This window comes from Uranotaenia lowii, chromosome 2, assembly GCF_029784155.1.
Source record: "Uranotaenia lowii strain MFRU-FL chromosome 2, ASM2978415v1, whole genome shotgun sequence".
Lineage (NCBI taxonomy): Eukaryota > Metazoa > Arthropoda > Insecta > Diptera > Culicidae > Uranotaenia > Uranotaenia lowii.
The window spans coordinates 106488262-106511008 of record NC_073692.1 but is presented as its reverse complement, the minus strand read 5'-3'; the positions used below and the strand labels follow the sequence as shown (position 1 = coordinate 106511008).

Below are 22747 nucleotides of genomic sequence, written 5' to 3'. Positions count from 1 at the left end.
AGTCGATGGGTGGTGACTGGTGATAGAGAAACAAGAGAGATCAATAGTGAGAAAGATCACATGCGGGATATACATGGTGTTTCGATAGAAGGTCCAGCATCTGATCGGCAGAGCTCGACGTGTACGCTCGTGTCAGTCGATTGCATCACGTTTACCGTGGTGAAATTGTCTAACGCGCCGTTGTACTGAAGCGTAGATTGCGGGTTCAAGTCCTGCCGGTGAGCCGTTGTATCTTTTTCGAAAAATTCATGATATTTACGGCTTATGTTCTTTCTTTCTTTGATACCTCATATTTCTCTAATACCTCTAATCCGACTAAATTTGGTCAAAACCACGTTTTCTATATATATAAAAATGAATGTTTGTCTGTCTGTCTGTTACCTATAGACTCGGAAACTACTGAACCGATCATCGTGGAACTTGGCATCTGAGGGTTTTTGGGGCCGGGGATGGTTTCTATAATAGTTACAAACCACCCCGACTTAAGGGAGGAGGAGCTCCCATACAAATTTTGTAGTTTTTCGAAACAAATTAAAGTCATGACATCCATTTTCTCGAGATTTTTTTTTCCTTCGGGCGGTTTGTTTTTCGTCTCCATGGTCGAGGCGTCGCGAGCCAACGTCGTGAAAGTATAGTAATCATGGCATAGCATACTGATCAGTGGGAATATTTTGGCGCGTATTTCTCATCCAAGCATATTTTCAATGCAAGGGGTGGCGATATGAAGCCTTGATGTGATTTTTTTCTACTTGATTCCTAGCTCATTTGTACAGCACATGGTTATGAATGACGCCTAGATGTGACCCAGATAGGCATTTTGTCGATAGAATAAAACATATACTTTTTTTATGCCAAAATCTGAAATTGAAAAGGCATGGCATCCATTTTAAGAGTTTTTCTTCTATTCGTGGGGTTTGTTTTTCGTCTCTATGGCCAAGCAAACGTCGTCACAAGTGGATAGAAACCAAAACATACTGTTCATTGATCGCTGGAAAAATTTAACAATCAGGCGCCTGTTTCTCAACCAAATACCTATATTTCTTATGCACGTGAGGGCGATATGCAACCTAGATATGTTTTTTATTGCTTAATGGTACACAGCACGTGGAAATAAATGACGCCTAGATGTGACACGGATTGGTATTTCATCAATCAAATCAAAACCAATTGAAAGATTTTTGATAACAGAAATATGAACAAGATGTTTTCTACAGAGGTAGATCAGAAACATTTTGTTGAACATCTAAGTGATGAAGTTTTATCAAGCACCATATAAATTTAAAGAAGATCAAAAAATCCGATCCAACACATACACTGATCAAGAGCCTTTTCTTTAAATTAGATAAGATAGGACTGACGTGTGCATGAGTTAAAGGTATCAGTGAAATAAACTGATTTTGATTGACCAATAGTGAGGGAATTCATTTTCCGAAACAATTTTTATTCAAGGAACACTAGAGCATATTCAAACGTTCAACTTTTCTATGTTACAAAAAATATCAAAAATATGTTTTCTTCTAGAAATAGTTACTTTGGCCCCAATGCACAACTGAAATGCATATAGAAATGAAAATGGGAGCTTTTTATTTTAAAATAACTCTGAAAAAAACATTGTACTTTTTGCTTACAAACCAATTCAAATACGTACTTAACATGAAAAGTGTTTTTGTGTTACATGGCTGCATGAAAGAGACTTTTAATCTGCATCTTTTTTTTTAAGTGAGACTTTAGAACTGATATACAATTGGAAGCAAAATTTTTATGAGAAATTTTGAGTAAACCCTCAAAGTGTTAAAAACAATATTTCCTCCTGTCAACTTACACGGTTGGGCAAGGGCAAACGTCGAACTTTTAAGAAATTCATCTTCAAAATTATTCAATATGTTGGAAAGACCAGAAGGGGTATTCCGAATATTGAAACTGAAGCGGATATTTAAAATTCTTAGCAAATGAAGGTCATTTGCTTTGAACATTCGTTAAAAGTGGAGTAACAAACATAAATTTATGCTGCAGGAATACTGCAGATATATCAATGAAACTTGATAAAACAATCAAACAAACAAACAGAAATATGTATTAAATCCATTTTAAAGCCATTACTCTGACGCATCTGAAAATAAGCACTTGCCCCAATATACGGGACAAATGTTTACTTAGAAATTATTTTTTGCCAACATTTTTAGAATATTTGACTTCCAAAGAGAAAATAAAAAACGCTCAAAATTTATTTAGTGATGCAACTGATATTTTTTTAAATACTTACATTTTTTGCTTCAATAAATTTATTATAAAAAGAAATTTGTATTGAATAAAATCGATGATTAACAAACCATGACAAGTGCTGTTTGGGAAAACTTCAAGCTGTAACGTCTCATGTCCACGAAATTGGCATACGGCGAAACATTTTTCAACATAATTTTGGCGCAAAAAGGATAGATATTCAAACTGCTTCGAAGGGTGAGGATGGTGAAAAAAGCTGTTTGAAATGGTTATTAAAAATCTTTTTCATCGTTTTTTTTTCAAATTTATATAGTTTATTTTTTCAACTCGAAAAAATACACCATCTAAAACTAATCAGGAGCTGGAAGTGCTCATAATACAGAATATAAGGAATATACTCAAAAAAAACTGTCCCGATTCACGCTATAGATCGGTTTTCAAAATTCTATCTCCATAATGTACAATATGCAATTAATTCCAATATGCGAATCTTTTTCTTTCAATTTGAAATTTATAAAAACTCGAGCCGGGTAAATCCGCCTACCTTCTTCAAGCAGTGGGGGACAAAATTGGAAAACATGGGGGAGCACCCATGCAAGTTTAAGATAAAGCGCTTTTCAAAGAAGGAACCATATTTCATAAGAAGGTTTTTTTTTGCGTATGGATATTTGGCATCACTCAAAAATTGATGTGACAAATGTTTTTATGAAAGTTTGTAACTTCCCACATTGCGAAAAAAGGTGAAAAAGCCATAAATTTTGAAATAATTTAAGTTATTTTGAAGCTTTAAAAACAGAGTACAAATTTCAGATCTTGAGAAACAAATTTAGAGATCAAGTTTCAGTAAATAATTGCAACTCGGAACTCCAGCTGCAGCTCTCATTTCAAAGTTGTTGGATCTGGACTATGATGAGGTTTGATTTAAAAAATGCTTACAAAAATCTAAATTTGAAAAACAAAATAACAAATTATATTTATTTTTGGAAGGTGTGACAATGCACACCGGGTCAGCTAGTAATTGAATAAAAATCAAAAAGAAAACACTTTATAATTTTTTCATCAAAACACACCAGCAGTGTTAATTCGCTTTGAAAATCCGTTCATGATTATTTCGATAAAAATTGTCCAAAAAATCCTTTTCAGACGCAAAAAAAAAACTAAATTTGAGTTTTTTGATCCATTTTGCGAATAAAGTCAATAAATCCGTGTGAAACTCTGGTTTTAAAAAACAAATCCAGGCAACCGGGCCGGACCGGACTTATCTTAAACTTTGTGTAAAATATCCGGGCAAGTTCGGGTAAAACCAGGTAATCTGACAAGCTTAGTGATGACCAATAGCCAAAAAGTCTTTTCCATGCATCCGCAATGAATATTCTCTACTAGCTACTGCTTGTATATTTCTGTTTTTAAATAGAATATTTTGCGTGTTGTGACATTTGTCACCTTGCTGTCAACCACACAGTTTCGCCTAAAGTTCTGCAAGATTACAGCATCATAGCGACATAAAGGTCGCTCTCGCGCAAATTGTAAAGGTTGCCTGTTGTACAATTTTTCCAAACTGTTGCCAATCTGTTGCAAAACTCCTGGTGTGACTTTCTTCTTCAACCTTGCAGCTTTCAATGTAAGTTTTTCCCAGAAAGAAATCCCAACTACCTATCACCTACTTGTAGATATGTCGTATACTGCCGATGAAGATGTCAGCTTTTCCAATCATCAAGCAGCTCTAAGAGCGCCCCGTTGGGATTTTCCATCAGTCTGACTGAATATCGAAACATTATGCAATGAATCCAGGGCACAAAGTGCTAACCTTGACGTTAACAATGATGACGGCTTATGATTGATCAATAACCAATAGTTAGTTAGTACCTATATATGCACATAGCAGCAGCACATGGTTTTTGTTGGCTGCATTGTAAATTGTTGTTTACGCACATATGCATTTGAATGACATAAAACTACCTTCGATGTGATGCCGTTATACAATTTGACTCTTGTGAGTTTTTCGCTGGAATAGTTGACGTAAACTAAATAGCAGAAAATCTGTCGCAGTTATTGAGGTTAACCAATCTTCGGTAACGAAGGCGAAGGACACGATTTTTCATAACATGAGATATCATTCAAATATTTATCAATTGCAATCTCAAATTCATTTTTCGATTCTTCAGTGATGCGCCTGAATCGATTGGATCGAAAAGTTGGAACGGCTTTATAGAAAACTGATTTATTTAACGCCTTTGTATAGGCAACGCATGATTGCAGAAAGAATAAATGATCTATAATTTTGACTTGTTATTATTCTTATAACAAAAAAAACGTAGGGTTTTCGAATTTCTGTTTAGGTGAACAAATAAGGCCAAGGCTGTTTTAAACATCATCTCTATTTAAAAATGCAATTACAAACATAGTTAAACCTTTCTAAACATTTTGATAATAATCTTTGATTGAATAACAACGCTTATTACTTAATTTTTTTCCTGTTTTTAACCGTTGCGCATTCTAGCTAATGCGAACAACACATGAATATACAACTTTAACTATACTGGGACAAACTAAAAGTACAACGGCTTGGTAAACCGAGGCAATTTTCTTTTAATCTTTACACTTACACACGCGACAATGTAAAAAGAATAAAAAAAGAATAACAAAAAACTCAGCGAATATCCTTCAGCTGAATTTTAACAATATCATCTAGCACTTTGGTGTTGGCCAGAATTTGCATATGCCCGGTGTTTGGATACTCGCGGATATAAACGGGTTGCTTTTGGAGCTGCTTCCAGTGTTTGCAGGCTTCCAGCGACCGAAGATTCACGCTGCCATCTCCGTCTCCCATGACGTAGCTCGGTTTGCCGGACAAATCGTAGGTGTTCTTCCAGATCAACCTGTTTGGGTTATGTGATACTGTTAGTTAGGATGTTTCAATCAAGGTTTTAAGAATTATTTGGAATTAACACTCTATTGCAGGAATTGTGAAATCGTTGGAAAAAAATATCGGTGTGATGCTTTTTACCTCTAATTAAAAATGTTAAACTTGAAAACAAGTTCGTTTTTCAACAGTTTTAATTGTGTAAATAGTTTAAAAATTGCAAGATAAAAAAATGGGTTTTATAAATGGAATGAATTAGGCTTAAAATGGTTTAAAAAAAAACTCAGAACTATTTATGAGTTCGTGTACAGTACATGGCTAATAGTTTTACGGATGTTTAGATTTTTTTTTATAAATGTTCTTGCAAATCACTTAGTCCAGTTCACAGTAGTAATTTTTTTTTTCTTCCCTCTTTTTGGCAAACCTTGTAAATTGTTTATTATTTCGAATTCGATCGATTTGCAAATTAAAAGCTTTATCTTCATATCAAAGGAATTAAGATAAAAACAAGTTTAAAGAGATTTTTAACACAGAAACTAGCTAAAATTTTAGAGCATAACGATAATACCTTAATATTTCACATCGATTGCACACAATGTTACAAAACCTCATTATGACTCGTCGTTGAATTATTCAAAGAACAAGATTCGTTCATTTTTAGCCGAGGTGTAAATGGAGCCTAGATCAAATATTTTAAAATTTTTTTTTTTCGAAGATGAGATTCAAAAGAATCTAAGTAGGGTTACGGACCTATTTTGGACCGCTTTGGGAAGTAAAAAAAAGTATATGTCAATAATGTTTACTGCTCTATTTAATTGATTACGTAGATCAAGGCTTTTTCTATCGAAACATATCGTCGTTTGATGCAATGAAACCAGATCCAAGCCTAAAAACGCGTTTATTCGTTTATTACTCGGGATAGTATTTTGGACCCCGCTCGGGACATAATTTGGACTGCCCTTAAACTAAATAAAATATTTTTTTGAACTTTGCTACAGTTTCGACAGCAATTGGTTTATACGTATAATTTAGTTATCTATCGTTTTACAACGCCTTATTACGTTCTGGAGCATTTAAAAGCATGTTCAATACCCAAGTTGTGATTAGTGGTCCAAAATAAGTCCCTAAGGAATAAAGTGGAACCGATTTTCGACGTGGGTCAAATAGCTATAAATACAAGTTTTTTTGATGCTTTGAGCTTGCAAACAAGCATGGAAAAAATCGCATCGATGAACGATCAATTTGCCATCGGTGGTGAATTCGTTCAGTATTAACTGCCAATCAAAGCAATCGGGAATGGAAAAAGTTCACACACCAAAATGAACGCTTACGATTGCAATCCCGAACGAATGAACTTTGACAAGCTTCGGGTAAACGAACCGAAGCACAAAGCATTCACCGCAGTAAACTGGATCGCTTTTTATTTTCACCACGGACATTCGAACTTATTCGCAAACACAATCACCAAACGATTGCAATCACGATTGTATTGGCGAATGTTTCGCAAAGAAATTTCCCGGTAAAGGATTAAGCCATCGGGTGTTTATTTTGCAGCTAAATTTGTGTGTTACGGCAACCGCGCTAGCCATTTGCTCTGGTATTGCATATCATCTAGGCGCATGCTTGGCAAAAGTCATCGTCATGAGGCGTGAAGCTGTGACTGTGAAGCCTCTTGGTCCGTCAAACTCAATTGACTGTTCCTTAACGACCAGTCACTTCGTTTGCCAGTCATTCATTCCCCAGTCATTTGAAGCTAAAAGAATTTCCTAGTCAAGCAATCGCATTCAAGCGACCGATGACGAAAAAGAAACGCATTTATTATTATTGTTGCTCCTGCCAGCAAGCCGAAGACGACCGAAGAGGAACAAGAAAAGCATTTATTATTATTGTTGCTCCTGCCAGCAAGCTCGTTTTCAGTTTTTTATTGCTATTGTTGCTCTCTGCCAGCAAGTCGTTCAATTAGTTGTACCTGCCGTCAGCAGCCGATCGAAGTGTGAAAAGATTTGCCAGTCACTGTCAGGAGAAATTTTGACCTTGTGTAGGAGCTTCGCCAGTCGATGATGGAGAAATGTTGATTGTTGTCGTGCTTTATCCGTCATGCCAGTAGTGAAGCTCCGTCAATTGAGAACAGTGCCAGTCGTTTGATGAAACAAAACTAGTCGAGTCAAGCGTGACGGGCGAAATTTGCCATCACTGTCTAGGCGCATAGCTCGGATCTCACATGGATTTTATTTTTCTATTTAATCGACGTTTCTTCAAGTTTAGATTTTAAATTTGCCAGAGACTTCAATTTAATAGCTTAACGATATATCGCAATGATAAAAAACATTTTTACATGAATTTTGGACAAAAATAGTGGCTCGAATAAAGCGGAGGATCGGATAACCGGAACTTTGATGAGCGGGATTCACCTGTACATATGTATTTCATGCTATCAGAAGTAGCACTGAGATATTTCAAAGTAATCAAATAATGTTAATGTCTTGGAGGTTATGCGACTTTCATGACAATTAATAATAAAAATATTCTTGTACAATACCTGAATTTTGTTCATATTATTTACTATTTGCATACTCAAAGGCGCTTATCGGGCTCAATGTTTACAAGGACTTAAATGCATGGTTTTTTAGACCAAAATTTTAAAGTAATTTGTTGTTAGCTGTATTGCTTTCGTAGTTTTTGCTTAAGATGTGAAACAACTTCAAATAGAAGAAATACCTTGGTTTTTCAGATCAAATGTTTTTGAACAAAAAAGAGTACATTTGGTAAAATTTCACAAAAAGAAGAGTACGCTCATTTCTCGATAGAAAAAGAGTACATGTACTCTTTTCGAGTTGCCGGGTGTGGACTAGGCTTAACTCAAGTTATAATAACATCATAACAAAACACAACGTTGACGAGTGCGGGAATCGTAACGCACAAATTTAGCCCAAAAATAAACAACCGATGGCTTAATTCTTTACCGGAAAAATCCATTGCGAAACATTCGCCAATACAATCGCGATTGCAATCGTTTGGTGATTGTGTTTGTCAATCATTTGCGAAACAATACGCCCAACGAACGACGTGGTGAAAATAAAAAGCGATCCAATTTACTGCGGTGAATATGTCGTGTTCGGTTCGTTCACACGAAGTTTGTCAATGTTCATTCGTTCGGGATTTCCAATCCGACCATTCAGCGTTCGACTGGTAACATTCGCATCGCCGATGCTACCATCGTAAAAGAAGCGGCGATTGAAAATCATTAGCGTTCATGCTGGTGAATGATTTTTTCATCCTTGCTTGCAAACTTTTTTTTTAGTGTTTTATTATAGCTGTGAACATATCTGTGGTTGTTCCGCAGCACTCGATTGAAATAGGAATACCGTGAAGGACCCAATGGCCTCGCATTTAAGCAATGATGAATGTTCTCTGTGCCGTACAAAAATCGTTTTTTGTGCGATTCCGAAAAGAAAAGCACTGACACGTAGTAAAACTTACGTTCTTTAAGGGAAAAATTTAAAAGTGAGAGATTTTTCATTGTAACGTCACAAAAAACGCGAATTTGTAAAAAGTGTTTGTGTACCAATGGCCGCGCACGCTTATGATGCTTGTTCCAATCGCCGCTCACAAGTGTACCAATGGCCGCGCACTTCTTAATTTGGTTTAAACAGTGAATAAGGTATCCAAACAGGTAAAAATGCTGTTTACATGGCTCTCAGGCTCATTGCGATTATTCTCAGGTAAGGATTTTCAAGATTCACACATCAAATAATGATTTGTCGTCATTGTTTTGTGATACAAGTCTAGTGCAAAATTAGTATGAGGCGCCATTTTTACTAAGCATTATTTTGCCGGAAGATATATTGGAACAATGTTTTCGGTCCCGATTTCGGTGAATCATCACAAATTCGGCGAGCTGTCTGAAAATCCACGAGGAAACTGACCAACTAAAACGTAAACAGATCCGAATTGCTATCTAACCTCAAATTTCCAACACTTTGTAGCAATTTTTATTAGATAATCCTTTCCTCTGACACTGTTTAAAAAAAAAATGTGTTTTTCAGCCGGTTTTATGAAGGAAAACATTGATTGGAAAACTTCCCTGTGAATCTTATATAACCTTTGTGAAATTCCGAAGAAGTTCTCTAAGATTAACTGCTTATAAATACTAGAATACTTTCCGTGCGCGGCAAAAGAAACATTCAAAAATCAAGTGTACCAATGGCCGTGCACAACAATATTGTCATTTTTTCCGCAACAGAACCTTCAAACTGTTCACTTTTCTTCACAATTGATTCGTTATACAGCCACAAATAACTTACGTTCGAAAATTTTCGCCAAGGTGCTCGAACTAAACACAAAAAACTGAATTTCAAAAAGGGACCCGTTTAGCTCACTTGCTAAGGACAACAGAAAAAATGGCATCCGACAAAAACGATGTTGGTTTTTATTTTTTCCTGACCTCAGCAGAATAAATTTATTTCTAGTATGGCAAGTGAAAGATACCTAGCGGAGGTATCCGAAAATGCGAGACATAGCAGGGTGGCCAGCGAACCGGGAAAACCGGGAAAAAACCGGGAATTTAAAATGAGACCGGGAAAACCGGGAAAAAACCGGGAATTTCAAATTAAAACCGGGAAATTTTTTTATGGATTATTAAATACTATGATATCCTAAAATACATTAATTTCATCATGACTGAACTTTCTCTCAGAAAATTTACAGTCTATAATCGTTTATTCCAGGATTTTTAACCATTTGGGAGGAGCATGAAAATATCGGGATTTTATATTAATGAGTAAAATGCCGAGAAAAGTCGAGAATATTTGAAAAATCGAGATGTCTCGACAACAAACTTAGCTTATTTCTTTGCTCAAGCATATTGTGCACTGCAGTGAATATAAAAATATTTTTAAATTAAATAAACGTTTCACAACTGTTAAGTTTTTATACGTTAAGTCTTGGTAGTTAACTTTTATAGCGTTAATTAATTAAAGATTTTTACAATTGTGCATGCTCTTTGCGAATATCTGAAAAAAAAAAATAGAACTTAAAAGCTGAATGAAGAAATATAAAAATTTAATTCAAAATAAATAAAAATTGTATTGTGATGTGAATTAATATGTTGAAACCAGACAGCCTTCAATTGAAACCACATTTAAAAAACTAAGATTTAAGATTATCATCTATGTTATAACTGGAATTATACACTAGTCCAAAATTGACTAGGTTCGAATCGGCATCAGAAGCTCATTTTTTTTCGGAAATACACGTCATACTGAAAAGAAACTTTGAAAAACTGGGGGAGTTATTTTGAAGAGTTCGACTAAAATATCGGATTATTTAATTTTTATTATTATTTAAATTATTATGATTATATAAATTTAATTTTCATAGAACGTTCAACGAGAGATATGAATTCAGTTATTCAGCAATGAAGTCTTACCTTGGTCGACAAATTTACTGAAAAGCTATTTTTACAAAAATCTAATGATCAATGGTAGTTTTTAAATAGATTGAACTATGAGAATTTTTTTTACGTGACTTTACTTATTTTCAGCTGTTTTCAATTTAGTTTACATTACCTCAAAAATCAAAAATATTCATAACCATACTTCAAATTTTTATTTTATTAATAAAACATTAAAAAAAAATACTAAAAAAAAGCAAATATTTTGTTTGCTTCGAAAAACTGTCAAAAACGTAAGTTCAAAAATCAATTTTTTGACAAACGACATGACCTCAAAGAACTTATTTTCTTTGGTTGCGAAAATATTTTCTTCAAATATTTAGCTCAATTTTAATCTTTGAAAATCGGGAATTGTCTCATGCGGGAAAAAATGATAGAAAAAGATGCCACCATTTTATTCGGTTTATTGATAAACGCACAGAAGACAGCAGATGTAACAAGAGAACAAGGTTTTTGTGTGATTCTTGTTTACATTACATAAAAAATCGAATAAAAACATGCATTTTTGAGATAGGACATATAATCCAGAACTCAGCGCATTCTAATAAAAATGTTAAAGGTATTCAATTGATTCAGTATTCAATATGAGAACCGAAATAAAATATCAGATAGCTTATCATGAATAAGGTTCATCTGAATCTGTTTTAAGAGCTTTAGAAGAAAAAATATCAGAATGTCAGTCAGTAGATTTCAATAGAAAAATTTTGAATTTCAACTTGAAATTTTAAAAGTATTATATGGCATCATATCAAAACTATTATTTATCTATGCGAATAATAAAAATATTGCAGTTTCTCTTATAAAAAACGAAGATGGTATGAATGACTGAAAAAAAGTAACAACTAGATTTTTTTTCTTGCCGTATTACAATCACCATAATTCGAATAACTTTTGAGTTTCAAGATTGAACTAAGTCCTCTCACACTTTTACATTCAACTTGCATAAACATATCTTCAGTTTTGGTCAAATGGACATATTTATTCGCGCATTTTGAAACGAGGAAAACCATAAAATTTCATTCGGGAAAACCGGGAAAAAACCGGGAATTTGAAAATGGAAACTCGCTGGCCACCCTGGACATAGAAATTTTCGTTGTTGAGTTTTGTAGAAAATAAAGATTAAAGTTGAAAGTGCGCGGCCATTGGTGCTTTCACGGTATCTCTTGTGTGATTTTTTCCGAGGAATCCAATGAAGCCTGTTTGAGCCACCGCACGCTTCGAAAAATGGAGTTATGGCTGTTTCTATCCTCAATTCTCCTACATTTTTCTATTAATTCAGAAAAATGCTAGTTCGGACTTGAAAATTTTGAACCAAATCTGACGTATCTTGTGTGATTTTTTCCAAGCAACCCAACGAAGCCTATTTGAGTTACCGCACGGATTGCAAACTGGAGTTTTGGCTGTTTTACCCTCAATTTTCTGAAATAATTAAAACATGTTGGGAAATTAGGGGTAAAACAGCCATAACTTCGTTGGATTCCTCGAAAAAAATCACTCAAGATACGTTCCATTTGGTTCAAAATGTTCAAGTCCGAACATGCTTTTTCTGAAATATTTGAAAAATGTTGGGGAATTGAGGGTAAAACAACCATAACTCCCGTTTTTAATCCGTGCGGTGGCTCAAATATGCTTCGTTGGATTTCTCGGAAAAAATCACATAAGATACTACCCAAGTAACACCGATAGTTTTATAAGACGTCTCAAGCCCTTATAAAACCAAAACTTTATCTAGTAGCCTACTATAAAACTTAAAATGTTACTAGGGTATCCATTTGGTTCAAAATTTTGAAGTCCGAACATGCTTTTTCCTGAAATAATTGGAAAATGTTAGGGAATTGAAGGTAAAACAGCCATTACTCAATTTTCCGAAGCGTGCGGTGTTTCAAACAGCCTTCATTGAATTTTTCGGAAAAAATCCCGTAAGATAAGTCTCATTTGCTTCAAAATTTTCAATTTCGAACATGCTTTTTCTGACTATTTGAAAAATGTAAGGGAATTGAGGGTAAAACAGCCATAACTCCTGTTCCCAATGCGAGCGGTAGCTTAAATTGGCTTCGTTGGTTCCTTGGCAAAAATCACACAAGATTCGTCCCATTTTGTTCAAAGTTTTAAAGTCTGATTTTTTTTTCTGACCTTTTTAATAAATGTTGGGAATTGAGGGTAAAACAGCCATAACTCCTGTTTTCAATCCGTGCGGTGACTCAAATATGCTTTGTTGGATTTCTCGGAAAAAATCACATGGGAAAAGTTTAATTTGGTTCAAAATTTTCAAATTCGAAAATGCTTTTTGCTTAAATAATTGAAAAATATAGGGGAATTGAGGGTAAAAACAGCCATAACTCCATTTTCCAGAGCGTGCGGTGGCTCAAACAGCCTCCATTCGATTTATCAGAAAAAATTGCACAAGATAGGTCCATTTTTGTTCAAAGTTTTCAAGTATAAACAAGTTTTTTTCTGGCCTGTTTACAAAATATAGGGCAACTAGGGGTGAAAAAGGCATTATAATTCCGTTCGTAAGCTCGTGCGGTCTCTGAAACTATGTCCAATCGCTTTTATGGGAATTTTGACTAAAGGAAAATATTTTTTCATGGATTTGTTTCTAGTAAGATATTGAATTTCTCCGCGATTTATACACTTTTTTCCCCATTGTGCAACGTTATCAAAACATTTGTTCTAATATCAACCAATTAATTAAGGTGCGTTTATTTTTAAAGTTAGTTGCCAGAATTTTTCAGCACGTATCCGGGCCGGACAAACCGGGCAATTTTTATATAAAAACCTGGCAAAATCCGGGCATTCGATTTCAAATTGACGACCATAAATCCATATTATCCGGGCAAATTTTATCAAAACTAAGAAATTCCTAAAATATTAAAAAAAACAATTTTTTTTCATCAAAACTCATCGATGGATTTTGAACCGTATTTTAGGCTTCAAAACAACCTTTCATGTTTATTTTTATAAAACTTGCTCAAAAAAATTCGTTTTGGAATTGTTTGTTGTTTTTTTGTTTTTTTTTTCCTAATAAAGTGAAAAATCCGGGCAAAATCCGGGCATTTTTTAATGAAATCCGGGCAACCGAGCCGAGCCGGACTGTTCTTAAATTTAGTATCAAATATCCGGGCTAACCCGGATAAAACCGGGCAATCTGGCAACCTTAAAAGGCATAATTTAGAACCTATGATGAGCATTTAAAATTTATAAATATTCATAACGGGTATTTTAGTGTTTATTTTGATTTGTTAAGAAGTTGTAAAACTTAGTTATTGCCATATTTTATTTTAGAAATTGAATTTTCAACAATTTTTAGGATTATTTGAAAAAGAACTGTTTTCTTATATTTCAAATCTAGCTTCAATGAAGGGTACCAATCCAGTTCTAAAGCAGGAACAATAGGTGCAAAGTTGGAAAATTCGGTCATCCACATCTGTGTAAATATTAAAAAAAAAAAACGGTGAAAGAAAAGTTCAAAATTGTCATTTAAACTTGAGATCTTCAACTATAAATAGATTTGCTGAAAAACACAAAACTGCCGTCCATTTGTTCGAAATACATTGATTTATAAAAAATCACCGTTCAAAGGTCCCAAAGTACGGCAACTAATCCTACATGATGAGATAATTGATTAAATTTTCAAAAAAGTTTGGCTCTCATATAAAAATATCTTGAATTACAACAACATCCAAAAAGACATAATGAAATGATTTATTACATTAATTGACAAGTCATGATATAATTTGACAATTTATTGTGCTGTAAGAACACTTCTTTTTAAGAAAAAGGAAGAAGAACTCCTATACGAATTTGAAGGAATATTTGATAAAACTAGAACAAATATAATGTGCTTCCGATCAAATTCGGTACACATACAAGTCCTGATGTGATGCACCAAGCTGGTCATGGTTTGTATCGATAGATAAGTTTAGATTAAATATTTTTTCTGTGTTCTAACATATAATCTACTTGAACAATTTTTAAGTAATTTTACTAAGTTTGGTTTACAACTCAGATTTGGCAATGATATGATTCAATTGAAAGAACTCCTACGACTTTCACCTACACCTTATTGAAAGAAAGGCGGGAGATTGTTCAGAAATAAACCAAAAATAAAACATTCCTGGAATATTCAATAACGGAAATAAAAAAAATTTAAAGAATTTTAAAATATTCTAAAAATTGTAGTAGGTATTTACAAAAATAATTCATTTCTAAATTATTAGAATTAAAGACGTTTTTCAAAAAGAAAATTCATAAACTCAGATCTATACGGGGAATTCTTGCAAAATGGTCGCTTTTTGTTAAAATCCAAGAAATTTGGTATTTAAGATAAACATATATTCTTCTATAAACCAAAAATTAAGAAACTGTGCCAAATATTCAGATATTCATATGAAACGAGAAATAAATTCAAAATCAGATTTTCTATCAAAAAAACAAATATTATTTGGAGGGTCAGTTAGTTCAAAATTCTATAGATATCGCATTTTGAGGGTCATGCTTAAAATATTGATCCCATAGATCGAACTTTTCAAAAACTTCAGACACGTTAACTTCATATTTCAAAAATCACTTTGGAAAATTTAAATATAAAGTATTGCCTAAATTCTGAGATATTGCAGTATGAATGGTAAAAGTCTAAACAGTCCGATTTTCGTAGAATTACTGTATCTCTGGCTACACAATCTTCAGACATCCCAAATTCCGTGGTATTATAGTGTGATGGGTGATCTATCTATCGCAGAAAATTGGATCACAAAATATCATCAGAGTAAAAAGTTATGGAAGTTCAAATTCGAAGTGACAGTGCGCGTGCTTCCAATTTCTATACAATTATGAACGGTACTGTAGACTCGGATTACAATTTTGGCTGTATCTTCGTCCTACTGAACTGATTTACATAAATTATACCATTTTGGAATCTTCTTATGTTCACTATATATTTATGAAAAGAGAGATTTACTATAATTTTTATAGCGTCTAAAACTTGAGCCGATAGACAAAATGGTTAAAAAAAGATTTCATTTTTGAACAAAGATCGTGACCATCCCGGTTGAAATTATGAAATTTCACTATGTCTGCTAAACCTTGGCTGATTTAAAGATTTATTTGAAGTAAAAAAAAGTATTTGGTTTCTGATGTCATATGTCATAAACGGAAATTTAAGAAAAAAATAAAAATCATTGATTTTATTTCATGTGATATTTTTACCACATTAGGAACTGCGATAAATATGCAACGAGAGATTCCAGAAATTCGTTTCAGCCGTATTTCAACATAAGATGGATTAAATGAGCAGATTTCAAATTCTTGACTTAATTAATGTGTTCTATTTGATTTCTTATAATATTATTAAAACATTAAATTTAACATTTGAAAGGTGTACTCAGGGTAACAAAAAACGTAGAGAATAAGTCGATATACCTCAGCTCAATACAATGAAATTCGATGATTTAATACTAGAATTTATCATCCTATCAGTCTCTTCATTATTAATTCATCACTATTGGTTGGAATTGAATGTAATTTAACAGAACGGCAATTTTTTTCATAAAAATTCCTTGATCCTCATGAAAGTATAGTATGCTTTTCTACAACATTTTATAAGTATCACTTGTCAATAGGTTAAATTTTTCCAAATTTTACGGTATTTCACGATTACTTTGTATGAGGGCCCTCCCTGCCCTGAGTGCGATGGACTCAAACCCCTTCAGGTATTATTCTTTGCCAAAATTCACATCAATTGGTCCAGTAATTTCTGAGCTCTTGAAGAACATATGTACTAATTCTCTCTATTTTTATTGAGATTTTTCCGATTTTTTAACAAATTTCATACAAGAATTTAACGCTTTAATAAGCAAAAAAATAAATCTCCAATTTTTTATATCTTTAATATTATAATTTTCTTGCATTTTGCATTGCATTTTCTAATGCAATCAACGAAATAAATTTCGACTTGACCCATTTGGAGTTATTGAAGTTCTGAAAGAGTCAATTTAGACACAACATACTGCCTCTTAACTTAAAAACAAAAACAAATTTAGGTAATCCGTTTTCGAAAAAATATGTGTTATAAATATCTAAAATGCGGCTCAAGAAATGATCTTGATAAAATATCACCATGAAAAGATATCACGCAAAAACTGAGTTCTATAGGATCCCCAAATTCATAAAAACAAGTTGTCATAAAACTTTCAAATCATGAGATAGATAAAGTTTCATAAATAATTATGTTCTAGAATATTGTTGGACTACATTTCCTCTATCTTATCAAAGTTAGGAAAAAAATCCTTACTTGGAAACCGCATGAACCAAACTGAAATTTTTCTTTCTTGACCGCCTTCAGTTGTTTTTGTAGAAGTTTGTCTAAGACGTCAAATGCGTTCAACTTATGGGGAAGATGCTAATAATTGTTTCTCGCAAAATTTCATTTCTGGACCACTGTGCATTGTTCAAATTTTCGACGATCTTCTGACCGCATTAGGTATGATGCCACTATACCAAGAACGCGAAATGACATCGGTTTCGTTACAAAAAATTTGAACCCTCCAAATACTGTAGAGCTTTTGGATGCAGATTGAATAATATTTGGTAATTTGAGCTTCTTGTAGAAAAACTTAAGGTTGTAAAGTAGAAATGGAGAACGCATGAGTTAATTAGCAAAATACTGTCGATTCTCAGGACGTGTAGAACGTTATGATTGATGATCAAATTCGTACATTTGAATATGAATGTGAAATAAATTTAATGAATAATGCCAAAACTAACTTTCATTGTTTCTAAGAAAATCGGATTGAATCTCGAATTTTGTGTAAGCGGAAACACCCTTTTAGATAGTTCGAAGTTCCTGAGAGGTCGCGGTTAACTCAAAAATCGGGTTTTTAATATGTGAAAGCTAAATGTGTCACTAAAACAGACTCTTATTAAAAAAAATCCAATTTATATTTTCATAAAGGAATCAATAGAAAATACATATAATATGCAGTGTGTACTTACTTCTCGACTGTGTCCACTTTGGTTCCGTAGAAGCAGTGCACTTCTACGCCAGGTGGAGTAAAGTTCAAGGTCTTTGGCAGGACATCCCTGTACATTTCTTTACCCTCCGGGAGGTCCATGTCACTAGAAACAAGAAAAAAAAATCAGCTATCTACTGAAGAATCTCAAAAACATATTTTTGCGTTCAATTAAATAAAAAAAAACTGGAAACCAAAAAAACTTACTCCAAAAATTCTTCCATTTGATGTGCGGTGTACGTTCGGTTCTTGTTTTGCACCAGCACTTCGTCCGGTTTCCAAAATAGCGGATTCGGCAGCAACCAAGCCAGCGAAGGCGTCGACACCTGAATGGTACGAATGGCACTGGAACTGACGAAAAACGATCCCAGATCATCACCCTCGGCGTAAATTTTCAGCGATTTAATCGAGCCACCCCAAGCGCCGTTCAGGGAAATGAGTCGTCGGATGTGCTTGTCCTTCCATTCCTGGGCCTGATGCTGCAGGAAATCGAGTGCCATCGTGGCTCCCATACTGTGGACGATCAGTGTGACTGGAGTTCCGCCATTAAGGTCGTACGTTTCCTGAATAAGATGTTTCATCTTGATTGTGTAATTTTGGTTCTCGATCGGCGCTTTGCGGAAATCGTACGGAGCTCCACGAATCGAAATACCCCGATGATATTCATTGAGGACCAGGGCATTGGCCACGTTGACAAAGTACGAACTAACGCTGGCATGGGAAGTGGACAACCATTCGACATTTTCCGAGTAACCCCAGCCGGGAATGCGGGTCTGTACTCCCGGAGAATTGGATACGGTTCGAGTTTCGTTGTTGTACACCAATCGCAGATTATCCGCGGTACAATCGATCACCATCCAAATCAGAAGCGCCTTGTTGACCCAGGTATCGTAGAACTTAGAAGTTTTCTTCGCGCAGATGAATCGCACCACCGCCGGTTTGTCCAAATTGGCATCGATTCGACTTCCGCCACAACCCGGAACTAACAAATTTCCAATTGAAAAAAGTTTGAAATTTCAATATTCTAATATATGACAGGTTCGTTATGTCTGTAAGTCACGCATAGACAGGGAAACAACTAAACAGATTGGCTCGAAAATTTGCATGGAGTAATTCTCGGAGCCACTCCCCTTTCTAGAAAAGGGTGTCACCATACAAATATAAGGTAAAATCGGCTCATTGGGGGTTGGTAGCAACCATTTTTGCTTGAGCAATTCATACATAAAGAACATAAAAAATTTGAAGGTTATATGTTGTTGTTAAGCTTTAAGTTATTCTACAAAAAACGTTAGGTATTTATTCTAATCCTCACTTTCGAAATGAAGTCCGAGAAGTTGCGATATTTTTTGAAGATTTAAAAAATAAGTAAGGTACACCGGGGTAAGTTGGGGCGGTTTTTGATTGAATTTTGATAAAATCGCATTCAATGTGATGCAGAACATGTTGTTTACAAATGTTGAAGAGATAAGTTTGATTGACGAAAAACGAAAAAAGGTAACAAGTGAATTGTTATGGACTGCTGGTGTCTTCACTTACCCCGCTTTATGGGGTAAGTGGGGACGGTAGATTTTCACTTTGATTTCTCAGGAAATTTTCAAAAAATTTGCGTTTTCTTGGTTGAATGCGTTACTTTATTGTTCGAACCGTCCAAAATTTTGAAAAAAGTTCATGGTAGTGATAACTGTGTGTAATTTATGTTGCAACACACGAGATCCGATTGTATCGAAAATATATGCTAATTCCAGAAACACAAATACTTTTCCTAACTTTTCATGATCTGAATGCTAAATAAAGCTAAAATGTATTGAATGAAGGAGAGAAAATTGAAAAAAATATCTAAACATCAAGTATTATAAAGCCGTCCCCACTTACCCCAGGTAGGGTTTGGAGACAACATTTTAGATTTTTGAAAATAAAATCTTTTTTTTTAATTTTTTTTATTGTCGTTTCTTTTCCTAACTGGTTGTTTCTAATGTAAGGATTGTTTCAATGTAGAGTTTTTGGCCAAGAGCCAGCTAGTTTACGAGAAATTTGCGATTGAAAAAGATGCACATCAACTCCACATCGTAGTTAAAAATAGAAAATTAACGAAAAGGCATCGTAAACATCGGTTAATGTCGGAACCGTATCTCTTTTACAGTTGTTGGATAGATTACAAGTAAATTTAACATTCTGCATTAAAAGTTTGAAAAAATAGTTGACAGTATTGTTTTAATAGCCACCGTCCCCACTTACCCCGGTGTACCTTAATATATTTTCAAAGTTTCATTTAAATAAACACTTTCTGTAAACACTTAAATTAGCAAAGAATAAGCTATTCTTTTCAACCACAAAATATTCAGGAATTAAAGTAGGAGATTAAGTTTGCTGTTCAAATCAGATTTATTTTCTACGCTTGAAACCTCCATTAAAGTTTAAGATTTAAGTTTGGAACTTTGTTTCTGAATAATTGGCAATATAAAATTTATTCATTTTATTGGTTTATTGTTGAACTTAATCTTCAAGCTTAATTTTTGCTTGAAGATTAAGTTCAATTTCTTTCCTCATTAATTATAATTTATATTGCATACCGTAATCCGGGGTAAGATTGATCACTTTTATTTCAATATTTTTCGATTATTTTTTCTGTTAAGGGGAATGTGGCATGTTTTTTATTTTTAAAACCAGCACTGGATTCCTATAAACGTAAAACATGGTTGCAGAAATTTATAAGACTACCCTAAATTTGATTTGAAAATCGATTTCGACTCTGTTTAGAATTTGATGCTTTAAGGCAGGCATGTCAAACTCGTTTAAGTGTGCGGGCCGCATTAAAAAATTTTCATTTCATAAAATTATATTATTTCCTCTCGTAGCAAAAAAAAATCTTTTCAATATTTTGTGGCAGGAAAGCCAGCGTACTTCTGTGTAGTAGGGAATTTTGTGATAATTTAAGACGGGTCTACGCGGGCCGCATTGACAAAGGCGAACCCCCAGTTTGACATGCCTGCTATAAGGTTTTTTGACGGTTTTAACGAATTTTCTTGATCATAAAGGTAGTTTGGAACATTCAGGATATTTTAAACCAAATGAAACAAATGAAATAAATAAATAAACAAATTAAAAAAAAAACAGCAGTAAGAGCAAAACTCGTGGAGAATTAGATTGCCACTGCTTATAATCGAAAACGCTATTTGTTAACAATTTACGGACAAAGTTTGAGAATTTTAGTTCTCTTATTTCTGCAGTCCAAAAAAAAACATCGCGATCCTTAATATATATTCTTAATAAGTAAATCGAAAATGAACAATGATGCTACATAAATTAAGGGGCTAAATGTTAGTAATGTTAAACTAATTAAATTCTAACTACAAAAACAAATGAAATTTTGCCTTCATTCAATTTCCTATGCCCTCTCACTGTTCCCCTTTTTTTCCTTAAAACTTTACCATTTGATAGGGTTTCTAGCCTATTGTCCTTGACTGGCTAACTCTTGGAAAATGTCCCTATTTTATTAAATATCAATAATCGACTTTAAACTACAAAAAACTACACCAAAACTATACATTTACTAAGGAAAAATGTTGAACTTCCACATAAATCAACCTGTTTGCTTCTAAACGCTTTGATTTCACCAGGAAGGGTGTTTGAGTGTGAGCCTTGGAAAAAATAGATATTTCAGGATTTTGAAATAACATTTTAACTTACATTTTTTAATCGTAGCAAAACGTTTTTAGATATTTTTACTTAAGACTCAGTTATTGATGATTACTTTGAAAAATGTCACGTTGATCAAAGTTATCTCGGTTTACGGTAATTAAAATCCTGTGAATGTTTATTAAAATGAAATCTAGATTTTTAAAAGAATGAATTTCCAAAATGAATCCACATTTTATTTTTTATTTGTCTTAGGTCGTGTTTCTGAATTACGACCTGCAAGGTGAAGCCTTCTTCAAAATGAATGAAATTACGTCAATTCGTTTCACTGAAAACTGCCGATTTTTTTCTCTGTATGGTATATTTTAATAAGGTTTCCAGTAGTTGTCTACGTATTGAGGTTAAGCTCACAAAACATTTTTAAGAAAGTTTTCAAATAAAGTTTTAATTTTATTAAATTTCCTGGTCAGCAACGGCTGGTTTTCCAACTTCTTTCCGCTTGATGAAGCTGTGTACAAGAAAAAAAATCAAAATAATTCATGATTTATATGATGCATGATGCATGTTTCTTAATTTTAGACCTCAGCTTAATTATTATTATTATTTATTTAATTAAGGACATTTTACCAACTTTTGGCATTTATGTCCGATAATCTCACCTTAAGATTTCAGATTTTAGATTGAATTTCAGATCCAGATTTTAGATTTCATATTAAGATTTTAGATTCTTATTCAGAATTCAGAATTCAGATCCAGATTTTAGATTTCATATTTCAGATTCAGATTTCAGATTTCAGATTTCTGATTTCAGTTTACAGATTCAGATTTTAGAATCCAAATTCGGTTTCAGTTTCTGATTTCAGATTTTAAGTTACCGATTTACAATCCAGACAGGTAAACAAATTGCATGTACGTTCTTTTTCAATATAATCAATTGTTTAAAAATGTGAAAAAGGTGATCTGTTCTTGTGAATCTTGAGCTGAATGTATTATGCCGTTTATTTTTTATTATGAAGCTCAACTGAGGTTTCTAGTTAAATTTTCGTTTCATGTTCCTCAAAATAAGTCGCATTTAATGTTTAATCGATTTTTGTAGTAACCTAAACTGTTAACTGTAATTTTTAGGTCTAACATTTATTCAACGTGTATCTATTTTGGCCTTATTTATTTTCAGGAACAGAAGAAGAAACAGAACAAGAAGCCGTCTGTCGTTCTAGTAATGACAAAGCGCTAGTAAGAAGTTCAAAGGTGAGTGGTACGATATGAATGTTGAGCATAAACAAAATGGCAAAATTTGTCATTTGTCCCCTTGTTTTTCTATTTACATTCATGTTTTATGAATCTGAATGAAATCAGTTATTTTATGAAGTTTTAGCAATAAAAGAGACAAGTGCCCAGGTTTTAAAGATATTAAAAATTTTCAACAAAGAATTCAGAAAAAATCTCAAACAAAAGATTTACTTTTTAACAATGTTCAAATCAGAACTACTGAATCATCTTTTTTTGTTCTTTGAAAAAAAAAACAATCAAAATTTTGAAAAATAGTAACGACTTACCCATGATTAC

General features: G+C 33.6%; 1 protein-coding gene across 1 annotated transcript; it reads right to left on the bottom strand.

The window, feature by feature from the left end:
* Positions 1–4601: 4601 nt before the first annotated feature.
* LOC129741750 (phospholipase A2 group XV-like) lies at positions 4602–22741 on the bottom strand. Its single transcript, XM_055733531.1, has 4 exons — positions 22738–22741; positions 17753–18527; positions 17529–17651; positions 4602–5099 (listed from the first exon to the last, which is right to left on the bottom strand). Exons 1-4 carry the CDS (start codon positions 22739–22741, stop codon positions 4871–4873), a joined length of 1131 nt encoding a protein of 376 aa, XP_055589506.1. The 3' UTR covers positions 4602–4870.
* Between the last annotated feature and the right edge of the window lie 6 nt (positions 22742–22747).